Consider the following 22914-nt stretch of genomic DNA (forward strand, 5'->3'; position numbering starts at 1 on the left):
CCCCATCCCCTTTCCCTCCCTAGGATTATGTCAATATAACAGGCTGTTTAAGAGCCATGTCGTTCTTGCATTTAATCCACTATACCGGTTTATCACATAAGCAATTAAAACACCCGACATTTTATGGAGTATGACCCATGGACACGGAAACATTGATCTCAGTTGTTTGGATGAGAGCCTTTTGAACAAGAGAGATGTCATGTCCATGTATGGAATTGTGTGTTCCTCGGTGCAACGTCATGGTCGCAAGTACGGAGCGAGGAAAGGGTCCTCACTCCCAAGACATGCAGGCAGCTCGCAGGGGCGGGGGTGTTTCAGAATGATAAATTGTAGTGTTGAAATGTTGAAATTTTAGTTCCCAGTGGAATTTAAGTCGGGTTTTTGCTTTTACGTTGGGCTTTAATAGTTACGCACTGTACAGAAAGACAATAATTATATTCTAGTAATCTACTTAAATTTTTCGTATTCGTTTTATAGGCTTGACTTTTATACTTCCCTACTGAAGATCTCCATTTCCTTTGGCAATTTTTTGTTGTATTCATATGATTGCAATACGCCAGCGACCAACCTTTTCTCAGAATTTTTTCAAAGAGCAGATTTGGGGTTCAAAATTTGAACATAAAACGTGCAAACTGAACCGTCTTCCTGGACGTATCACACTGAGAGCGACCTCACTTGTCTGAAAAAGCTTAATCAATATTGATTGTTCAAGAAAAAGCAGTTAAAGGGATTCTAAACAGATTTCACACAATAAAGAAGAAGGCAAGAGGCAAAACTGCATTGATCCTTAACATGGTGTTTGTCTGCTTTCTGTACCCTGCTGTAAATGTACGGTCTGTAAAGGAACCAATATGAAATAAAAGATGAAACAAACCAGTTTAATTCCAAAATATGAAACTCTGTTCCTTCGTGTATTGTAGCGAAAAAAGAGTGCTTCAACATACACATCACTATTCGTCTTGTACACATGGAGTGTCAAAGATGCGAAGGCACTGAAATGTTCCCCCCCCCCGTGGCTCCGGCACTGCTGGAATGGGAAACAAAAATGTAACAAACAGAGCAGGTATGAGTGTCGTGTGATTATATTTGGATCAAGAAATTGCCATTGTTTGCCATTATTTGGCTTTAGCTTACTATTAACGATAACTTTGTCTGGTGAACTGTATGTGTGGAGGTTTATTGTTCAACTTCCTACTTACAAGATTCTGCCGAGGCTGCGATAATGATCGTGGTAGGGACTACATTTAAGCACATGATAGCCTGAAAACTTCCGCATGTATAGGCCTATCACGAACATTTGATGGGAGGGTTTCCAGGCACCATACGATTATCTTGAACTGGCAGACAGTCTTGACAATAGCCTTACAGAGCGATCCAGAGACAGAAAACATGACTAAAGGAGGAACCATGCACCAAAAAGTAGGCGAAGACATGTGAACTTACCAACATGTGTGTGTCAATTTAATTTGACGCTGCAAACAAAAGACGAATGTTACCTCCACTGCGATGAAAAACACGAGGGCAACCCCAGACTGGGAGGAGAGGGTAGATGTCACCATGGAACGCGATGTCTACATTTCTCAGACGCCTATCGGTAAAGGTACTCGATGAAACACTTGTAGAAAGTTTCAAAGAATATTCTCGAAAAGTTGTCGCACACATGCAGGTCGAAAAGGACCGTAAAGAATCGTCAGCTGGCTACCTGTTTCCGTTCTTACTAGAGTTTTCCCCGGCAACATGATGTGCACAATTTCATAGAGACTATAGATTTCATTTCCCGGAGCGTACAAAGCTTTATGGATAATATGTTTTAAGTGAAACTTAATACATTTTCCTCTGCTCGCGTGACAGCACAAGTATTGCGAAAAACACAACTGAAGGAGTATTTGACTGGTACCCAACTCTTATTATTGTAGCGTTCTCATATTGAATGTTCCTTTGAACCCAGGTAGTATTAATATTTGTTTCCATATGATTTTCCCCAAGACGTAGACTATCAAATATTGATATAGACCGGTGATGCAGTTTAAAGACTACGTCAGTGAGAACTCAAATGTCTAGTCGCATTCATGCTGTAACAGCATGTATTTTCCATATTTATTTCGAGGTAAAATTTTCATATAGGCCTACAGTGAACTTTCGTTGAAATATCCTGACATTAACGATAGCAAAATCACAAAGTATTATCTTGTTCACAGTATGCCCAGCATTTAGGGGGCGATATTACTTTTTGGATAAATGCCACTATCGTTTTCTTTTTTTGGTTATCTATAGTTAAGATAGACTCGTCATAACACCCGTCCACCACCCTCCCTTCCCCGGGATTGTCTGCCATGATGCATGTCGTTTTTGCAATTTATCCAATTTACGTTAAGCAGTAGATCCATCGACACGAAAATCTTAATCTTCGGTTTTTGGAAGGGAGCCATTCGAGCAAATCATGGCAAGAAAGATGACTCGGTAATGTCCCTAGTACAGCGTGGGGGAGCCAAGCTGAGAGCGAGGGAAAAATAAAACTCAATCCCTGGGCAAGAGGTGCAGGCAGGGTGACAGTGGGGGTGTCCCGGATGTATTATGATTTATTCTGATTGCCGATGATGCAGTCAATGATTCTATATTTTAAAGGCTAACACGCTGACCACGTGGAAAGTCCGAAGGAGTGTCATTACGTCTAATATAATTCTAAAGCCTATATCGCCATTATTTATGAAATGTACGGCTATATCACACGATTCAAATACTCATAGGAATGAAAAAGATATTACTCAACGTTAGTTTTCTGCACCAGGTGAAAGCGTATAAAAAACTGTGTAATCATGAATTTATTTCTACAATAACCATTCCGAGTAAATATGCGTCTTAAAACTAGTACTCTGGGTATAGTATCAGCAGAAGTACACACCAAAACATGATCTCAAAAGTTACACTTCGATACGTGAAGACACGTTCCATGACTTTCATCAAACACAGCGGAGGCTTCTGTGTTGGTAAAAACTCATTTCTATATTATGATCAACAGTAAATGCCTTCAGACTGTTTTGAAATCACTTCCAATGACTCTCTTTAAAGGAGTAATTTGCCAATAGTGGTAGCACAAAGAAATACATAATTTTCGCGAGGCAGGAGTTCTAATACTTTTTGGACCGCCCTGCAGCGCAGGAGGGCAGTCTAAAGTTATTCTAGGCGCTTGAGCAAAGTTGCCTTACTTTATACCCATGTGGGAAGAATTAGTGGTCATCCACTTTCGTAAAAAGCGTATTGAAAACAAGTGTAATGGACAAGAAGGTTAAGCCTACTTTAGCGAAATAGAAATTGCATCCCCAATGTTTTCCTGGAACATTGCAACACTGCCTTGGTATCCATGTGCAGTGTTTATCATAATGAAATTATTTTAAATCTCACACACTGCATGCTGATTATGGTTTTCACGCACTTAGTGTGTAACAATGAACACGTAATACAGTTTTCCATTTTTAGCTATTAATTGTGGTTGATGGCTGAATCAAATAGGCCTACTGGGTTATAAACTCTCCTAATGACGCTCGTTCTCTGCTTATGTTTTCTACCGAATTTCTACAGAAGTTTTCAGCTTCATACTGTTAATGTATGACTAAACTATATGCCGATCATGTCCATTATCTCGAAATAATGAAGGTGACAAAGCCACCTGCAAAGCTGAAGCATCTGCATGTCAAAATCGTCAGTTACTTATCGTCAAACTCGCGCTTGATGATGAAGTTCTGATAGACGGTTGGTGACAAATAGATCTGTGACATCAAGAGTGGAAAAAATCCTGCATAATTCTCATTTTCGAATACGATTAAGGTTTCGCTTAGTAGAAAGAATTACTAAAATGGGAGAAAGTGCGCTCAAGCAAACTTGTCCTCTGAAGGTGAGATCTATATTCTTAAATGTTAATTTATAATACGTACATCTGCATCGGACACCAGGCACACTTCTTCCAGAATCTGAACGAGGTTTCCGAAGTTTGGGCGGTCGTTTGGTTCTTCCTGCCAGCACCTCAACATCAAGTTGTAGCTTGAACATAAAGAAAAGTACATAAAGGGCAGTTGTCAAAATATAACCTTTTAACTTGAATCAGAAATTACAATGCATGCATGGCCAAAAAGGAAATCAAATTCATTAAGAAAAAGGGTCTTGCAAACCATGTTCTTGTTACTCCAGGTTATTGCTATGCTAATAATTCGGACACTCTTCACGCAAGGCCGAGAATCCGTGGTAAACGCACTGCCCTTGTTGGAAATTTTGAACAATCGTATACACCATTTCAATGACTATCATCAATATTATAGACTTGAGTAAGTTTTAACGGGAAGGGAAAATCCTTCCTCCTCCTCACAGTTCATCAGCGCAGTTTTCCGGCTTAGGCATGCGGTAACCATCCAACAGTCTCTTGGCCAATGACTTGCTCTCAATCCCTGGGTACGGAGTAGATCCTTGATAGAGACGTAAAAATAAATTTGATACTTGCATGCCAAATCATGACCGATAAAATACAACGGATAAAACAATTTCAACATGAAGCACTTTTGTAAGACTATTTCTCAAGTGACATGCACCGCAGACACTGTAACACTAGTAACATAAAGAACAAAAAAGGTAAGTCAGACCAATGTTTCCTAAGAGAGATTGCAAGGGCATTAATCTTAACACTGCAGTTTTGCAGTGTGAGTCTAAACTGACGTATACAGTGCATATCAGTTATATTTTGACTTAGAAAATGTGGAACCTTTTTTCAACAACTTAGAACTCAACTGACATTTCTTGAAAATCCACTATGTACGTAACTGCAAACATTTCTCACTGATAAGCGTAAACGTTTGTTCTTGTATTTAAACACATACCGTAGGTTGCTATCTCCCAGAGTAATATTCCAAACGACCATCTGTACAGTCAAACACATGTAAACAAAATAAACAATGTAATGCGAATGGGTCAAGAAGTCAGAAAATTTTGTAAATTCGTAAAACGATCACAAAATAACATCCTCATGCTCGACGAGCAAAAGACCATCTTCGATTTTCCCTTTCAAATATTGCTTTAATTAGAACATACATTATTTCATTCCATACAAATATTTTTATTTATAATGCCAATTTAATGAAAATAACAGTTGTTTAGTATATTCTCATTCTTTCAAAATTTAAACATTTACAGTGCAAACTTACACATCACTTTTGGTCTTGTACACGCGGCGTGTCAAAGATTCGATGGCCAACCAGCGGACGGGAATTCTGGTCTGAATGAAGGAAACAAAAATTCTAAACTTTTCGATCTCTAGCCATATCAAATCATGCCGTTTTTAATCACAACAGAACTACTGATTTTTATAGAACATCCAAAGCTTAATCTGATGACTGTGTTTGAATGAAAGCTCGTGCGTTTCTTTAAAAAAATGGGAATCAGTGTTAAATAACTGTGCAACCGTGCTTTGTTCATTCTTTACCGAGGATTTCTGAACATAGACGTCTTCTCCTCTAGACAGGCCAAAGTCCGAAACTTTAGCAGTCAGATTCTCAGACAGAAGTATGTTTCTTGCAGCAAGGTCGCGGTGTATAATCTACAAAAAGATTTATCAGATCCAGAATATTGTAAATACATGAAGACAAAACCATTCCTGACATTGATTTACAAGGCGTGATTCTTAACCAGAACTGTTCGCGTTAACTTAATGAACCAATTTCCATTCAACACGCTGGATTTCTAACCTGAAGTAAAGATGAAGTGAAACTTCATTTCATATTTAATATCAGCTCTTTTAGATTAGGTAGTGGGATCAGTTTCGGAAAGTAGTCGACGGGTTTAACGGGCGTCATGTGGGGCAAGGAGGCGCTCCTCCATCCTCCCCACAACGAACAACATCAAACAGGAAAAAATGAAAAGTATATGAAGAAAAAAGCCTGAAGAAAAACAAATGAAAGGAAATCGATGAAATTTAGATATGGCTTGAAATAGCATAAACACTGTCCGACGAGTGCGTCCCCGCCACCCCGGGAAAAGTGCTTCCCCCAACCGCAAAAAAACCTGGCGGCGCTCATAGTTAAGTGGCTTGTTGCCCTGCTCCATGTGTGTAACTTGCCCCGGTGTTAGACAGGTGTTCCATTCCTTTAGCAACGTCCAGACCAAAGTTCAGCAGGTTTTTTGAAGTCAAAGGTGACACGTCATCTTTAGAGTCGGCTGATCCTTGCTGATTTGGCCGAGTTTTTCTCAAGTAATCTCGTAGGTTGCCATTTGGTAGAAATTCAAGTGCCACGTACAGAATCCCTGCCCGAATAACAAGTTCGAAAGTTTACAGACATTGTAAAAATCGTGAATGGTTGTTGGTTCGTTGTCGTTGTTTATAATTCTTTATTTGGGCCCTGCCAAAACAATCAAGAGAAAGCCAACAAACAGGTAAATCACAAACGCTTTAAAGAAACAATCATTCGCTTAAAATGAAAATAAAGCACCTCTGAAGCTTATGAATTTAAAATTACGAATCCAGTGATACGATTAATGTGACTTTGAACGAATTTCCTTCTGTCTTTATGCACCTTCATGGAGACACGCGCCCAGAAGACAAACCACATTAGGGTGTGGTTTAATCCCCGTCATTGTCTGAAGCTCCGTCTTGAAATCATCCCAAACAGTTTCTGAGGCACTCTCTGGATGTAGGCAAAACGATACATCCAATTGTAAGACAGGACTAAACATTCCAAATTCAATTGCCTTACCCAAATTTCCCAAACCTCTACTTTTTCGATCAATATTCCGAAAAAATCAACAAAACCGTGCAAGCATCACCACGTTAACTCTAATCATTTGCCAGTCATTTGCTCCAATTATTTCACAAGTCCTACCTTTAAGTGTTTTGATTGCTGCTTTAATGACATTGCCGTCCATCTTGACTCCCCCTGCACGCACCTCACCAAAGTTGCCTTTACCAAGAATCACATCTTCTACCACCAAATTCTCCCATCGTATTTCCATTTGAGCTGCCCAGCTGGGAAGAAGTCCGATGTCTTCGTAGACATCTACGTCGGGGTTCAACGTGTTGCTCTCACTCGATGAGCCTATGTTTCTGATTTTAGCTTTACTGGTTTCAGATAGAACCTTCTAAATAAACAGCAGAATAGAAGTAAAGCGTTCAGTTACATATTACTAGAAAATTAAACACCGTATCTAATTTAGCCAATGGAACATGGTGTTGTTTCACAGTTGGTTTAACAAATTAAGTAAGAAGTGTCGTCACGAAGGAAGCTACATGATAAAAAACACATACAATGAGTTCTCGTTATTGGGTCTTGCAAGAGGGGTTGGCCCGGGGAAAATGAAAAATGAAAATATACGGGGGAAAAAGACAAATAAACTGAAATAAAAGTACACACCGAAGATGAAATCAGTGAAACTTAAACAGTTCCTTAAAAATCTCGGAATTGATCGCTTTCCGTCGTTCATCTTATTTTACATGCATATACACGCCCATGCATACTTCATTACTGATGACGTAGACTTGTATGAAAAATCAGACATGGCATGACATTGTTTGGTAATGGCTTACCAGTTCAGTAGTAGCGGGTGGCGGTGAGGGAGTTCGACGTTTCTTCCAATAGATGAATGCGGCAATACCAACGACAATGAAGAGGACAATTGCCAGTACGACAGCAGCAATAACCGGCCCCACACTGGAACTGGACTGTTCAACTGAAACAATAACAACCATTCAAAATTGCTGGGACCTACCTCATCGACGAAACGTCACAATTTGCATGTTGCAAATCTTACCTTTGACTGTCAGTGGCTCTGAATATACCACATTAGCCTCCTGAAAGTGTTAAAAACACAAAAAAACGTTTAAAAGCATAAAACTAAAGTCACCGATTGTTTCATTTCTTGACAGAAATCCAAACGGGCAAATTATAGAATAAATGCACAATTTTAGGGTGGACAAGTAAAATTAATGAAATGACACAGGATTCCTGCATTCAATTTGTCACTTAGCGATCTATCCAATCAATGACATAATGAGAACAAGCCAAGGTTTCCATAGGTCCAAGTACGTACCGTCTCATTACCCCGGCTGACAGATCCAACACGAATGTTGTACACAGCGCCCCTCTGTAGCGGTGCGTTGTAGTAGCCGCCGTACAGTTTGGCGTCCCCCACAACAAATCTATCAGGCACGCCCCCCTTGAGGAGGTCAGCCGCAATGTAGTCATCTGGAGAATCCTCGAAGTGGCTGGGGATAAGAACGCCTCTCTTGGTCACTGACGAAGACCTAGTCTTCTTGACTCGGACAACGTAAGATCTGCATCAAAGATATCAGCCAATATGGTGGCTAAAATGCGAGACGAAAATTTTTACAATTTTGCACGTGCATTACCATCAAAAATCTTCATACTCACTCAGTGAAATCATCCCCGGATATAGCAAGAGTCAAACCAATAGTGACCGTAGTGTCTGTGGAATCGTCTGGGAATGATATAGGTTGCGGTGGAGCAGGAAGATCTACGGTTAAAATAAAGCGTGATTATCGAAAGATTTCGATGATGCAAACAATAACAAAGGCTGGCATTTCAAACAATAGTATTTCCGGTGCAAGTTGTAACTAGTCAGAAATTAAGGCAGCATAGTTGATTATTTCCGTCTCTAAAACTTTACTATGATTGTAATTTGGCACACAGCTAACTTCTTCATTTTTATGTCTTCTGTAGTTTGACTCTTCAATAACATTTTTTAAAAGTTGCATAAGAGCAGGGCACAAAAATGAGATTATCATTACTATACCCTTACCGGTTTTTGGTTTTGTAAAAATCTCCAAACTTGTACCAAATCCTATGAACAACTGGTTCTCCGCCGACACCTTGAAGTCATACTTTGTAGCAGGTTCCAGGTTTTCCTTTTGGTATGGCGCACTCACCACTTCATTTCTGATGTACTCATCAGATGGAGTAAAACTGGGTTGGTGAGACTTTGCCAGCGCTCTGTATTCAACCTGGTGGAGTGATGCAAAGTCCAATTACTTTTTGGAGGAGACCTTTAATATCAGCAAATAGAATCAACCTTGAGTCAAATCAGCTCGATTGATAAATATTAAAACCATGTGTATTGTACATATTTAACCATATTCTACCTCGAAAATTAAAATATTGGTGGACAAACAACAACCATTCGGCGACACGCAGTGTAAAACCTCGGTCACATCATTATAGTCACCTAGTTTGGTATATATATGGTGATAATGGTCAAATTTGTATACATCTACAGAGTGCGCAGTTCAGGGACAATAAAACCATGTACAATGTATTTTCGGATTTGTCCATTAGGGCTAATTGGTGGTTCCCAGTCCAGGGTAATTGTCGAGTCGGTTCTGTCTGTCCAATGAAGTTCCTGGACAGGACCAGGCTCTGCAAAACAAAGCAAAAATAAAAGCTTCTTTTAGCAAAAGGTTTAAACTTAACACCAGTTTCCAGTAAATTGATAATGGATAACCCCAAACCCACAACCTCTAGAATATCCTGCTCATGACGGTCTCTCAAGTACTCCTCAAGTAATCCTATCTTTAACTCATCTTAATCAGGTTATCAAAGTTCAGCATGCTTGACACAAATTACATTTGTGTCATACCTCCAATTCTCGTTGTTGTAGTCACTTCCAAACTCCAAGGTCCTACACCAACCGATGTCTCGGCCTGCACCTGCCAGAAGCAATTTGATTAATGTGAGCGTTTTCTACAACGTGTTAGATAATTCGTTTGATTTAAGATATGGGGTAAACTATAAATTTTAGATATGATGTTTAGTGATTGGAAGTTGTATCCTCTTCAGTTGTACGAAGGGGAATGCATTAAGTTATGTTTAAGGCATCGTTTTTGAGTTCCGCCTTGTGGACATCTTTGCAGTCTGGAAGATTCTGGAAGTATATTGCGCTGTATTGTAATACGAAAAACATTTTTGCAGGCCTCTGCAAGTAAAGGGCTCAGGGTTGATTGCTTCTTAAACTGAATACCTGAATTGTGTAAGTCACATTGGTTTCAAGACCTGGTATGCGATGCACTAATAGAACCACATCCTCATCAGTCTGGCTTCCTGTCTGGCCACTCTTCCAGTAACGAACGTTGTAATGAGTAATGATGCCCTGTGGAGGGTCGGGCTCTGACCATTTGACAGTGATTGAAACGTCATCCACGTTCTGAATAGCGACATTTACAGGAGCCGTTGGCACTGTTTAAAATGAAAAGCAAAACTCATCTAAATTAACATGTAACACCGAAGTAAAACCGATGGAAAACAAATCCAAAGGTTGAAATTACTCTTGAGGTCAAGTACATTTAGTTCTCAACACTAATTACCCGCTTCTAAAGTTTTTCCAGTTATGGTTTCGCTGTAAGGTCCAGCTCCAGCATTGGTTTTTGCAGCTACTTGAAACTTGTAATTTGTGAAAGGAATTAGTTGAGTTATCGTCACTGATTCAACTGCTGTGTCATCCAGGATGGTTGGACCCCTTCCACTCAGCTTGTATACGTAGCCAGTGATGATACCACCTCGGCTTCCACATGGTGGCGGGCTCCAAGAGAAACTCAATTGTCGCTTGTTCCGTACAAGGAGTGTAACGTTTGCGGGTGAGGCAGACGGTTCTGAATGCAAAGGAAAACAGGAAATGCAAATTACACGTTTTGTTGAAAATGATCCGGATTGAAAAACCTCCTTATTTACAGGCTTCATGGTTCACTTGCTCCGTTTTTTTTACCTATAGTGCTTGTCGTAACATCTTTCTCTTCTGCTGACCCGTGATTTCCATCCACAAAGGCCTTGACTCGCATCCTGTACATCGAGTTAGCCATCAGACCAGATATTACCGTCACATTAGTTCCCGAGCATATGCAATGCAGCAAGAAGTTAATTGGGCTGATGGGTTGGCATCCCTCTTTGTTAAGCAATGCATACTCCACAGAGTAATTGGCACAATTCACTTCACGCCAGCTGAGTGTTACACTGACGGAATCGTAAGAAGTTATAATCACAGGTGAAACGGACGGATCTAAAAAAATAAACAAACAGGTGGTTTACGAATGGTCGATGTTAGGTCTTTTATTGACGCTCTTAAAATTACTTGGCTTCGCCGACTTCCGGTTTCAGAAGGTTCTGCATGGGCATACTTATGTCACAACATTCTAGGTACTTAGCGTTTACTGTACATTGATGGTGGTTCCATCAATTTTTTGTTTGATCATAATTTCATGTTACGTAGTAAACAGTTTTGGGTCGATGTCATGAACTCTTGGCAGAAATCCTCTTCGCACAGTGTGAAGTCTTTTGTTGTTACTTCTGCAAATTCTCAGCGTGAAATTTGATCTGACGTCCCACGTTTGCGTTCTTGTACACTTTTGTACCTCCTGTAAACGGGCCACTGGATCATTAGCATGCTCTGTGATGAGGAAAATGTCTAATGCCTGCAAAACGTGCGGGGACTATCACCCGTTGAATTTCATGTTAGAGACTACTGAGTCATCTGCTGGTATACTTGTCATTGATATTTCATTGTGACAAAGACAACATGATCATGGAATTAGGAGGAATGCTTCGGTATACTTACTCGTTTCTAGTAACGTAGTCACTGATGTTGAAACATCGGGCCCTTGTGTACCAGTGTACGTTGGGCGAAGAGAAACCGTGTATGTTGAATGAGCCTCCAGACCAGTTATCACATGACTGGTAGTCTGATCATCAAGCAAGTCAGGGACTATCACTGGCTGCGGAGATTTGATTACTTCACATTGACCTCTGTTTGTCAATGTATACTCTAGTGAGTAGCCAGGGACACATGGATCTGGTAGCCAGGAGACATGCAGCTCATATGGATCGGTTGAAGTTACGTCGAGCCCAAGAACGCCGTTTGTGGCTGCAATCAAGTAAAAAACCAACACGTTGTTTTCATGTGAAAGTTGAAGTGGCATCCTTATGGAAAGATGGAGTGTGTTCTACTTGTGGATAGTGTTCATCCCTCCCTCATTCATAATGACACATATCACAATTCTTCTTGCTCTTACCCATGGTGCCTTAGGTCTCTTGTAAAGTCCTCTTCCTCTCCCCATTATGGTACTGTTTAAATCACTGGCCATTGCACATTGGAAACAATTTCAGAACTTACCGGTATGTCTAAAAACTGCATCCTTCCCACCTATTAATTTACATAGTAGATTTATATGTTTCTATTATTATTGTTACAGTAAAAAAGACATCGCTACCGCGTGTGTGGATCGACAAATCTTTCTACAGTACAGGCAACCGCTTCAATAAATTTAACCAATATTAAATAGATCAATGTCTTACTTGCACACTGGCAGTTTTCTCCGAAATATGGATCTACACAATCTGAAAATAAAAGCAAAGAGTACAGAATTTGTTATTAGTAGATGATCTCTCCACATCTGTCTCTGCATTAAACATCTGGATGGTGATGTACTCTCTGCCAAAGAACAAGCTGACATCAACTGCATTTTAAAATTTCTATCACACAGCCCATGGGCAACATAATTCCCTTATATTTGTCAACACTGGTAAGTTAGGGATATTATTTGTCAGTTCCTAATTATAATGAGCTCCATACAACGCATTTCAAGTTTAACTCTTAAAGTTTCATAGGTTTACAGGCTCCATGACAAGCAATGTCGTGGAGGTTTTTCTTACTTCCAGCACATTTTCCAGTATCCTCTTCGCAAACATCGCCTGATGCACAGTGACATGCCTGCTTGCAATCAGCTCCAAATATCCCACCATTACAATCTGATTAAAAAACCAAACATTTTGACTCGGTTACATCACCCGTTTCTTCCATGATCACATTATTATAAAAGAATAGATAAAATACTGTATGACTTATTCAGGGCTATACATCCTTCGGCGAAAAAAACCGTTCTGTAGTATTTTACTTCACATAAGCATTCCATTTACAATATTTTTTTCATTTATGAAAATCGTATCTTGAATTCTCTCTTTGCAAAAGAAGTCCGCATATTGGAATAACAGTGAAGCGTCACTTGTAGCACGAGGACTTTTGCCCGTTTGCGCAGCTGGCGAATCTACAAGTAAAAATGTATTCAACTGATCTGAGATCGCCGGTGCACTCTCTGGTTTTATTCGTTGCAGAGTGGAGTGTTCCACTACAGACAATGCCTAGACTGGTTTACCTTGCATGCAGTCTATTCCAGTAAACCCAGCAGCACAGGAACACCCGTACGGATCAGGAAGACAAAACAAACGACCCTGGCAAGCATCGTGGTGTGGATCAGGGCTGTCAGAGCAGGTGTGACTGGCATTCTGACCGAACACGTGACGACCGTGAACTACATGGAAACGTTCATCACACAACTTGTAAAAATTCACTGCTCTATCGGCAAATACTGCGACTCAAGCGTTTCTTATCATCCAGTTTCATAGAAACTATGTATTTTTCAACATTTTTTGACACGTGATCATTGTGATGAAGCACAAAGTTTGCTTTAAAGTTCAACAAAGTGTATACAATTTTTTTCCTTCTTCCTCTATCTATACTAGAAAAATGTTTTATCTAGAATATGGAGGAGAAATTACCTTGCTCGCAGTATACTCCACTAAATCCCGGAGCACAAACGCACCTTCCCGTTATGTCGTCGCAGACACCTCCATTGTAACATCGACGACAGACAGATTCACATGACGGTGGGCCCCACGTTCCATAGGCACATTCTGTAAAATGTTAACGAACAATTTATGTGATTAAAAATGTAGAATATGTAAGATGACTATCGAGGAATTGAAAACATCACCAGCTCAGCAAAGCCTCAGGAAATTATTTACTCTTCCGAACGATACGCGTCATACTGCTTCTCTTGTATTTCGTAATAAGTGACCCAACGAATACAGATCCATGAAGCAGTCCATGGCTTAATGTTCCACGGCTTGGGTTTTGAAGAATTTTCTACAGTGACGATATTGATGTTGGAAAGAGGATTTAATGACAAATTGAAAATGGCATTAAAAGTGACGATTACCTCTCACGATGAGTCTCATGAATCCATGTCGTTGTTGATTCTCTTGACCATCAATGAAGCAGCTGTATATTCCCTCGTTGGTCTTAGTTACATTCACAATGGACACACTCAGTATGTCGTTCCAAATCGGCACGTCATTTCCATTATGCTTCCATCTGTAGTTGGTGTTGGGTGAGTTTACCTCTTCCATCTGCAGGGTGATTGACTCGCCAATACTTGCTGTCTGCGTTCGCTGAAGTGGACGTGTATAAACAATATCTAAATCGGGAAAAACACAGTAAATTATCTTTGACATTTGACTTCCACAACCTAACGCGCCAGACCTCTCTTTCCTTCCGAAATCATTTTCCATAATTGTGTTCTTGTCCGTCCCATGAATTTCTTTGTTTTTCTTTAAGGGGCAGGTGGTATTTCCCAAAATTTAACGCATGATTGCTTATCGATTGGATTGAAAAGTTCGATTTTTATTCACAAAAATTGATAGCCAGAATAAATCTTATAAAGAAGCGTTCCGAGAAGGGCTCAAAAGCAACGAAATATTGGCTAAAATGTCCAGTGCTGAAGCAATAATATCATATATGCTTGCTGGAGTTTCTGAAGCGTCAGCATAATACAGTTTGCTAACAGCTCGTCTGCACAGCGCCCTCCGTCGGATGACCCTTTGCGTTAAAAGATCATAGTCAGTTGATTGTGGAGCAGCTGTCTAAGGTAGACACATAGTTTTGATCACACTGTGAATTTCAGACGTATGTGCCGAACGACGAGTTGAGATTGATGGGGTCAGTAACTGGGGACTAACTGGGGATCTGCTGAATATTTCTTGGTGGAGGTGGGGGGGTCTATGTCTGGCTTTGGATCCTGGGAGTGCCACCGTTGACAACCTGGGCTTGTCCGAAAATAGCGTTGCAGGCCAAATCGTTTAGCTGGGGGGCGAAGGTTTTGTCCATTGATTAGTATCACTTTTTATCTAGTATTAAATCAGGGGTAAACCAGAAATTGAAAGGTTGTACTTCTTCTCATTTCAACCCAATAAAAGGTGCCCGTTTGTTTCCCGTCTGTCTGTCTTGTCAATCCCTGAATTGTTAGCCCCTGCAGTCAATCCTTTTAAGTGTTGGTCCGGAAGGAAGACAAGGGGTAGCGTGTGTTAACGGCATACGGCACTTCAAACGAATTCACTACCCAGGTTACCAGGAGAGCCGCTCATCTGGGCTCATTGAAGGGTACCGGTAGGTCTGGAGGCCAGGATGATACATGTATAGTACTTTTGCAATGTGTAATTGCTACTCATGCTTGCATAATTTCAACTTCACTACTAATACGGTGTAATGCCTCGTAATTGCATATCGTAAACGTTACCATCTGTGGGTAGAATGATGCTTCGTATCTTGGTCATCACGCCATTTCTAGTTGCAATGCTGTAGAAGACGCCTGTTCTATCAATCCCGCCTGCTTCTGGTAAGCTAAGCAACCTGGCTTTACACCCCAAACTGGCATCGTAAAATCCAACAGCTCCTGTAGGTAGATGGTCATTGCTTCCTCCTGTTGTCAGTTGACGGCCAAAGGAGACTGCAGCTGCGATATCAGTGGGACTTTTGTACGCTGCTAAGGTAGAACCATTGTTGCCGGTGGGGCCAAGAACAGCAGGACTGGCAACCAGAGTAACATCCACTCTTCCTGATGGAGAAATAGGTATGAAAATTATTGTTCTGTCTTGTATATTCGGGTTAGGTGGTTAAAGGTTGTCTGCATCTTTTAAAGAAGCTGTCAGAGATTTTTTATGAAAACCTCACGTTGAATTTTGTCGCGACCGTGTTTGCATCTAAAATAAGTGAAAGCGCACCTACAATGTGAAATTACTTTTTCAAGGAGAAGTGCAACTTTCTTTACAAGGGTACAATGACTTCCAAATACCAACTACACATTTTAGTCACTGTTAAGCCAGAGTGTCGTTGTAAAAACGCCAGGAAGGGTTGAAAGTCGAATCTTTATTCAAATTTAGGTTTCATTTTGGCAGTTGTAACCTCTCAAAGTGAAGCCCAACCTCTGATTTGCCTCATAATTAAAAAAATTATTTAGGACTAAGTCCTTAAGTATAACTTGAAGTTTTCCTCATTTCACTGGAATATAGCTCTTAATAGGGTTAAAGATTTTTTTAGTGTGTATTTCGACAGCATAAAAGAATCGAGCTAGTACAAACGCCTTCAAACAAATTTTGTCCTAAACCAAGATGCATTTCTCAATGAAGAACAATCAAAATGAACTAACTGCTACCGAATGCTAGAGTTATGAGGTAAAAATGTCAATACATGCAATTCAGTGTTTCATTGTGAAGCGTTAAAAATCTTCATTCGGGAGAATGATTATATAACAGTTTGGATTAGATGAAAAGACGACAGGCTTGAAGCTGACTTTTGAATCTACTATAATCATTAAGATAAAAGGACACAGAAAGTAATCACATCGAAGCAGTAACATTGAAAATCAAAGGAAGTTTAGTATAAAAAGTGACTGTGAACAGATTTAAAAGGGGTTGACTGGGCTTGGTGTTTACTGTTCTACCTGCAGCACTTGAGGTATCCTCGTTGTCTTGGATTTCTTCAACTCTGACTTCAGCCATATGAAGGCACTTTCTATAGCCACCATCCCCATTCAGTTGCACACTGACATACTGAGCGGAGACGACTGAGCCTACCATGAAATCAATCACTGCTCCATTGGTAGCTTGATCAGAGGAGACCGAGCCTATCATTGTGTTCTGCGAGAAATCTGATGGGTCCAAACCGGCTCGTACTACCGCACCTGCCAATCTACCCCCTGCATGTGCAAATGGTGGAACAAACAAAACTGCATTAGTCCTTCCAAATAAAACGGCTCTGAGGCAGGGATTCTAATTTGACTTGTCTCGAGAACAGTCCCGCATACATTTACGTTCAGAGAAATACCTAATACAATGTTGACCTGTTTATAAACTTTGAAAACCAGAGATATATGACTAAGATAATTGTGATATGAAATCATCGTGAGGACTAACCAGCCGCCCGCACTGCTTACAACAATGTTTTCTTTTAATCTGAATGAAAAATACTAGTATCGCATCGCATAAATATCTGAGCTTATAATAAAAATGTACCATTATGACTTTTCAAAGGTACAATGATATTGAGACATGTTCTCTGTCATCCTGTAATTGTGAAAGATCTCCCAGGACTGTTTTCAAAGTTGTTCAAAAAAGGCCAAATTTGTCTTTTTGCCCAAACATGAAACTGAGGATATGAATATTGAATATTGGTCCATCGACTCCACTATTTTTAATGGCTTTGAGCTTTGTAAGTGATATAGACAACAATGAAAGTACATTTATAATAGCTCCTGTTAAAGCACAACTTTTGATCATGTCGGACAGAAACACTAGTGTGCAGCATGTAGTTAACACCTAAAGGACTTTAAAGTATTTCAAGTCATTGTCATCAAAAATTCCCGATTGTTATAGTCAACCTGGCATTGCTCCATGGACTTGGGCAAATTATTGTCCAACAAATTCCGCCTACCATTTTCTTTTTTCGGCTGGTGACAAAATTAAAGCACTCGGATTTGAATAGAAACTGTCCCCCTGTAGGTATGTTAGGCCTACTGGTTGACCCCAACGGTTGACCCTGGTATTTACATGATTATTTTCAGTCAATGTTATTGGCCATTCGCGACATGAAAATTACAGCATCCAAACATACGACGTGAGAAAAGGGTCCAAAGCTTTGTAAAGACAGTCTTACCACAGCAGTCTCGTCTGTTGACTATAGTGATTTTCGTCAAGCAGTAGATTGCTTGGAGATCTACCATCCACCACTGCTCTCCAGCGCATCCTGTCACACAGAATACATTTGACAAAGACTGCAGGCTTTGTTGTGCGATGATGGATTAGCTAATTTAACTTATTCAACGAAGAGTAGTTAACATGAAACTGATGGCAAACGAAAACAATAAAGTTTCCTATATACCCTAGGTTGTAAACGACAAACAATATTAATACACCCGAAATGCTTTTCCAGTTGCATTGATAAATATACTATATATGCAATCTTACCTTCCGTCTCTCCGTACAAAATATCGATAAACACGGACCACTTCTAGTTTACTTTCATATAAAAAGGGAACTGGGAGTGGTAGTTTGGGAGGAAAACCTTGTTATTTAAAGTAGGCTAGTTTGTCCTGCATTGTTTGCACGAACTTAAAATTCTTTAATACAGTCAATTCTCGTTACAACAAAGTTGCAGAGACCAGAGAAATTAGTTTGTCCCAACTTTGGCTTTGTTGTAAGAAGAGTGGAAAAACGATGAAAGAAATCCGTCCTTGCAACAATTTTTTTTTTGTCGTGAGAGTCGACACAAATTCTGAACATCTTTGGAAATGTTGATACAACCCACCAGACTCTTGAAAAAATAGAGTTTTAATGTAATCGTTACTACACAGTGTGGTGTAGATTTACCTAATGTGTGTTGAAACGTGCTGACATCTCCATCTATTGCTTTGTCCGGTGAATTGTTGGGATCGGTCCAGTAACTCTGACTGGCTGGCTTACCAATAAGAACTAAGGCGAGACCTGTCATAAGGAATAGGAAATGTTACTATATGAATACTGGCGAGGGTTGGTTAAGGGCTGCCAAAATTTTCAGAATCGTACATCAATTCTTTCTTTTTTATGTACTACATGTTCATCGTTAGACTCCTAACTGCAGTCGCTGGCCTATCTAGGGAGAAGGCGACCTTTTTTCTCTTAAGAAGGAAAGCACAACATTAAACATTAAAGCACCTTAGGACACTGGGTAGGAATGGCAAAAATACTTTTAGAATTCCAATTAGGCCCCGGACACGTCAGTGTTGATCATGACCAATTCTCTATGCCTAGTTATCAGTGACTATACAAATTCATTTTCATAAGAGGTTGTTCAAATAGGAAGGATGTTACTCAAGAGGATACGCGACCTCAAAGAAAACAGAAGTTGACATAATGAAATGTGAATTTAGAACAATTATCTTTGTCATAAAAAGTAATGTGCACAATAATTTAGTTCCGACAGATTTTGTATTCCTCATGGATTAAAGCCTCTTAACACTCTAATTAGTAGGGCAGCCCATCTAACCAGGTAATTAATCCCTCTTTCTGACGGGGTCTGTTTGAGAATTGATTATTGTTTATTTGGAGCCCAATAGACTACGCTCATTGTAGTCTGCGAAGTTGTCTGTGGCAATATTGAAATCCACTGTGCTAAATCTTAGCATCTCACTTTGCAAATTTCTTTGGCCTTTGACTTCATTTTTTTTTTCAATTAAAAATCCCCAAATGCCTTTCTTAACGACCTTTTTGGTCGCAAAAAACCTTCGCAGTTCGATAATTTAAAAACGATTTTCAGGAGAGAAATATCAGTTAAATCTACTACTCCATGCACATCATGAAGCAGTTTGGATGAAGTACTGCAACTTTTGTGACGGTCGAGACGGAATTAAGGCACCCACACCTAACGTAGCTTGGGGCTTATGCTTTGTTTCATGCAATGTTAACACCAACCGTCTTCAATAGCAGCTCCATGCACAGGATAAGCCCCCTAGTGCCACCCATGAGTACACTTCCTTGGAATATGAGGGCCATAAACCCTATTGGTCGGTATTTTAATTTGTACAAGTCATGGCAGAAATACTTCCAGTGTAAATACAAAGCTCATTATCTACTTCCCGGTATCCAGAACACCCTCTGAGCTAAAAATAATCAAATTTCATACCTCTTGGGAAAAGTATAAGACACAAGAGCATCGAAAGTCTTGATCTGCATGACATGACTGCTCCAACATGGACAATATCCTCTTATAAAAACACTGCCAAAGCACTTAACATCTCTCACGCACAATCCTTTCTCTGAATGTAGAAATGACGTTGCTTTCAGTTTAGAAGCTCAAGCATAATTTACTCCATAACCTTTGTACCCTATTGACAACACAGGCTAGTGCATAGCGGTACCTTTCGGCGCAGGCTGCAGCTGTGTTTAGCTGCACTTATTTCCTGGTTAATTGTACGTGAAAGGTTACGTTTAATGCGTCTTGTGTTTTCATGTACCCTCCGCCAAGTCCTACCACTATGTCCGTGTATTTGCGTCACTTATTTCCTGGTTTCGATTCGACAGAAACCTGGCCTGAGGTCTATGTTGGCGTCCACGATAAATTCCGCTGAACTTGACTGCTGCCACATAGGGGAGGATCTCTGACCAGAATGTAACTGTGTGGGGAAGCAATTCTCTCGTTTGATAGAGGACTTGTATGATGGCTTCAAACGTATCTTTTGGGGAACTATGCCCAAAATTATTAAAACGGGCGTGGATGATGAGAAATTGGGGTGGGGGACGTTGTTCGGCTGTCCAGCGCCACAGGAGAAATTTGGAGATGTAGTCCAGACACAGCTCTTTTCGACCCACCCATTGGACGTCTGCTACCCCCGCCAGAGCTGCCCGACAGTGGACGATGGCGTCACATTTACTGGGACTCTCGCAATAACAACATGGGTAACACACAAATGTTTAACATTTAAAACATATACAGCTATTTTTTTTCAAAATAATCATGTACAATTTGAAATTGCAAAGAAATCTCTACTTTATGCATGTTCCGAGTCACCTAAAATGTCTCCAATGGTTCAATGCACGGTACCTGACTTGTGAACATTAACATTTCAGTAAATTATTCCGTTAAATTACAAATATCTGGGGAGATAACACGGACCCGTTTCTATTCATGCTGTTCAGTTCCTTCAATCGACTCAATTCAATCAATGTCTTCAAGTCCAATCCATAATTCACGTCATAAACATTTGTCAGTAATAATGTTCAATTTTAGGCTTAATTTCCAATCGGTCTAAAATTTTGATTCAATCATACGCAATTCTCCAATTTAGTATTTGATCAACTGTCTCAATACTCAATCCCCAGGCGCACATTACGGCATAATAGTCACAATGACATCAAATAAAATATTCTCATTTTCAAGGCAATATTAAACCTTACATGAATTAACAAGCAATGCCAAAATTGTGTCACCATATCACTGGTAAATTATCAACAAAGGGAAACCAGTATATCAATCAGTAAATTCTACATTCAAAGACGTGCGACAATGCCAACAGGTGCACAAATATCAAAGAATCAACGAATTATCCACAATTACCACCACTCAGTGAAGTTATCAAGGAATTATCAGACATTTTATACAACAATAAATATTTTTGAAGAAGATTTTCTAATGGTGCTTGAGGGAGCCAGGGTAGTTTCCTCCCACACCCATCGTCCAAGTCACACTGGCAAATACAGTCACGGGATAGGACGACGCTGCGAAGAAAATATCGGGTTGTTGCAAACCGTCTGCAGATTGTAGAAAAGGTTTCACTCGGCAAAGGAACAGTGACTGCGGAACCCAACTCTCAGGCCTTACAAGTCAACAGGGTCTCCAGGATATCAGTGCTTCCCAGACCATGATGGTGTACATCACTGAACAAGACCATCAACCCCTGAAAATAAATTACTCCATGCCAGAAAACAGATACAGACAGTTTTCAAGAATCACCATTTTATAATATTGGCAAAATTTCCATACCATGTCAACCAAGCAATTCAATGCAAAGATCATAGAGTGCAACGTACGACTGCTGTTGTCACACCGACTTATGCTTGCCCGAGCCATGCCCAACTTGACTTCATAGAGCCGAAGTCATCTGTGCCGATAGCCAATGGACGGCACAGGCAAAACCAAAATGTCTATGTCAGCATGAACTCAAAACACCATGTTCCTTCTACCGAAACAAGTAGAAAATCTCACCCACACCAACTTCCATCCAACCTCATACACACACATCTACATTCAATAAATACTAAGGATGCACTCATGAACGCCCATGCATTCCTAAACTGGCTCAACAAAAAAGACATTTGGTGAATTTGGGTTTATTGTGGCCAACAGCATCCGTGGTCCTAACAGTGAAGAAACTAGCAGGAAAAAAATGTAGTTACTCCGATTCAGCTGTGACAACTGAAGGAAACAAAAGCAGCATTTGATACTGTAAAACAAACAATCCAACCTCCGTAAATTATAACGTAACAAGGTTGTGGGAAATTGCGGATACAGTGGTGGTAAATGCGTGACTGCCAGCGGCCCATGATGCGTTGTATGTAAGCCTCAAGAATATCTTCTATGGCTGCTGACATGGCCGCACCAATACGCGAAATGAATGCGAAGTAAAGCCCGCATCTTCAAGGCCCACAAATTGCAGGGCGCGCTTTAGAACAGTCGTGAATTGAAAACGGGTCACAGGGCAGAAAATGGGTGAACTGAGAACGATTACAGAGACAATGTTTGCGTTGCTATGGAATAATGTAAAATAAATCCTTAATTTTTAAATAAAATTAGCAAGAAGGAATAAGAAAGAAGATGGAATAAAGTGTCCACGTTTCCGTACTTCAGTTTCGTACACCCTGGCTGCATTGTTTTTGAGTGAAAGTACGTGCAGGGTTTACATTTCAAGTTATATGTGGATACTCAGCTGAAAACACTTTCGATTTTGTAAATGTAAAGTGGTCAGATTCCCTTAAACATTATGGTTGGTTTGAAACGAGTTTCGTATTAAATCGTATTTGAAATAGGTTATAATTTTTACATGGCACGTGATAACCTTTTTCAACCATATTCCACATAATTCAATTTCTTGCTTCTACAGTTTTATTCAAAAATGTTAACCTGTTTTTTTTTTTTTGCACGATGCAATGTCGCCAATCCATGAACTGTAAGATTTTTTTGTTTCTGTCCGCTCCGCACAGCGCCCCCTTCCCTTCTAAAGGGAACAATTAAAGA

At 40.1% G+C, this 22914-nt stretch overlaps 1 protein-coding gene across 2 annotated transcripts; it reads right to left on the reverse strand.

Moving 5' to 3' along the window:
• Window positions 1-2056: 2056 nt before the first annotated feature.
• LOC110982814 (tyrosine-protein kinase receptor Tie-1-like) lies at window positions 2057-20113 on the reverse strand. Of its 2 annotated transcripts, none has more exons than XM_087144369.1 (30): window positions 19807-20113; window positions 18516-18629; window positions 17803-17892; window positions 16592-16846; window positions 15389-15706; window positions 14033-14290; window positions 13593-13727; window positions 13190-13345; window positions 12690-12785; window positions 12333-12374; window positions 11596-11901; window positions 10750-11040; window positions 10352-10636; window positions 10009-10223; window positions 9628-9697; window positions 9301-9407; window positions 8794-8995; window positions 8406-8508; window positions 8065-8308; window positions 7786-7825; window positions 7562-7704; window positions 6861-7113; window positions 6555-6665; window positions 6101-6285; window positions 5468-5581; window positions 5190-5260; window positions 4866-4906; window positions 4361-4457; window positions 3933-4038; window positions 2057-3767 (listed from the first exon to the last, which is right to left on the reverse strand). In XM_087144369.1, exons 1-30 carry the CDS (start codon window positions 19859-19861, stop codon window positions 3705-3707), a joined length of 4566 nt encoding a protein of 1521 aa, XP_087000495.1. In that variant the 5' UTR covers window positions 19862-20113; the 3' UTR covers window positions 2057-3704. The 2 variants fall into 2 exon arrangements, with proteins under 2 accessions (XP_087000495.1, XP_087000494.1); XM_087144368.1 differs by having other exon boundaries at window positions 6861-7116; window positions 19807-20111.
• Window positions 20114-22914: the final 2801 nt, after the last annotated feature.

This window comes from Acanthaster planci, linkage group LG12, assembly GCF_054643075.1.
Source record: "Acanthaster planci isolate LZ-2023a linkage group LG12, COTS_SCS, whole genome shotgun sequence".
Taxonomy (NCBI): domain Eukaryota; kingdom Metazoa; phylum Echinodermata; class Asteroidea; order Valvatida; family Acanthasteridae; genus Acanthaster; species Acanthaster planci.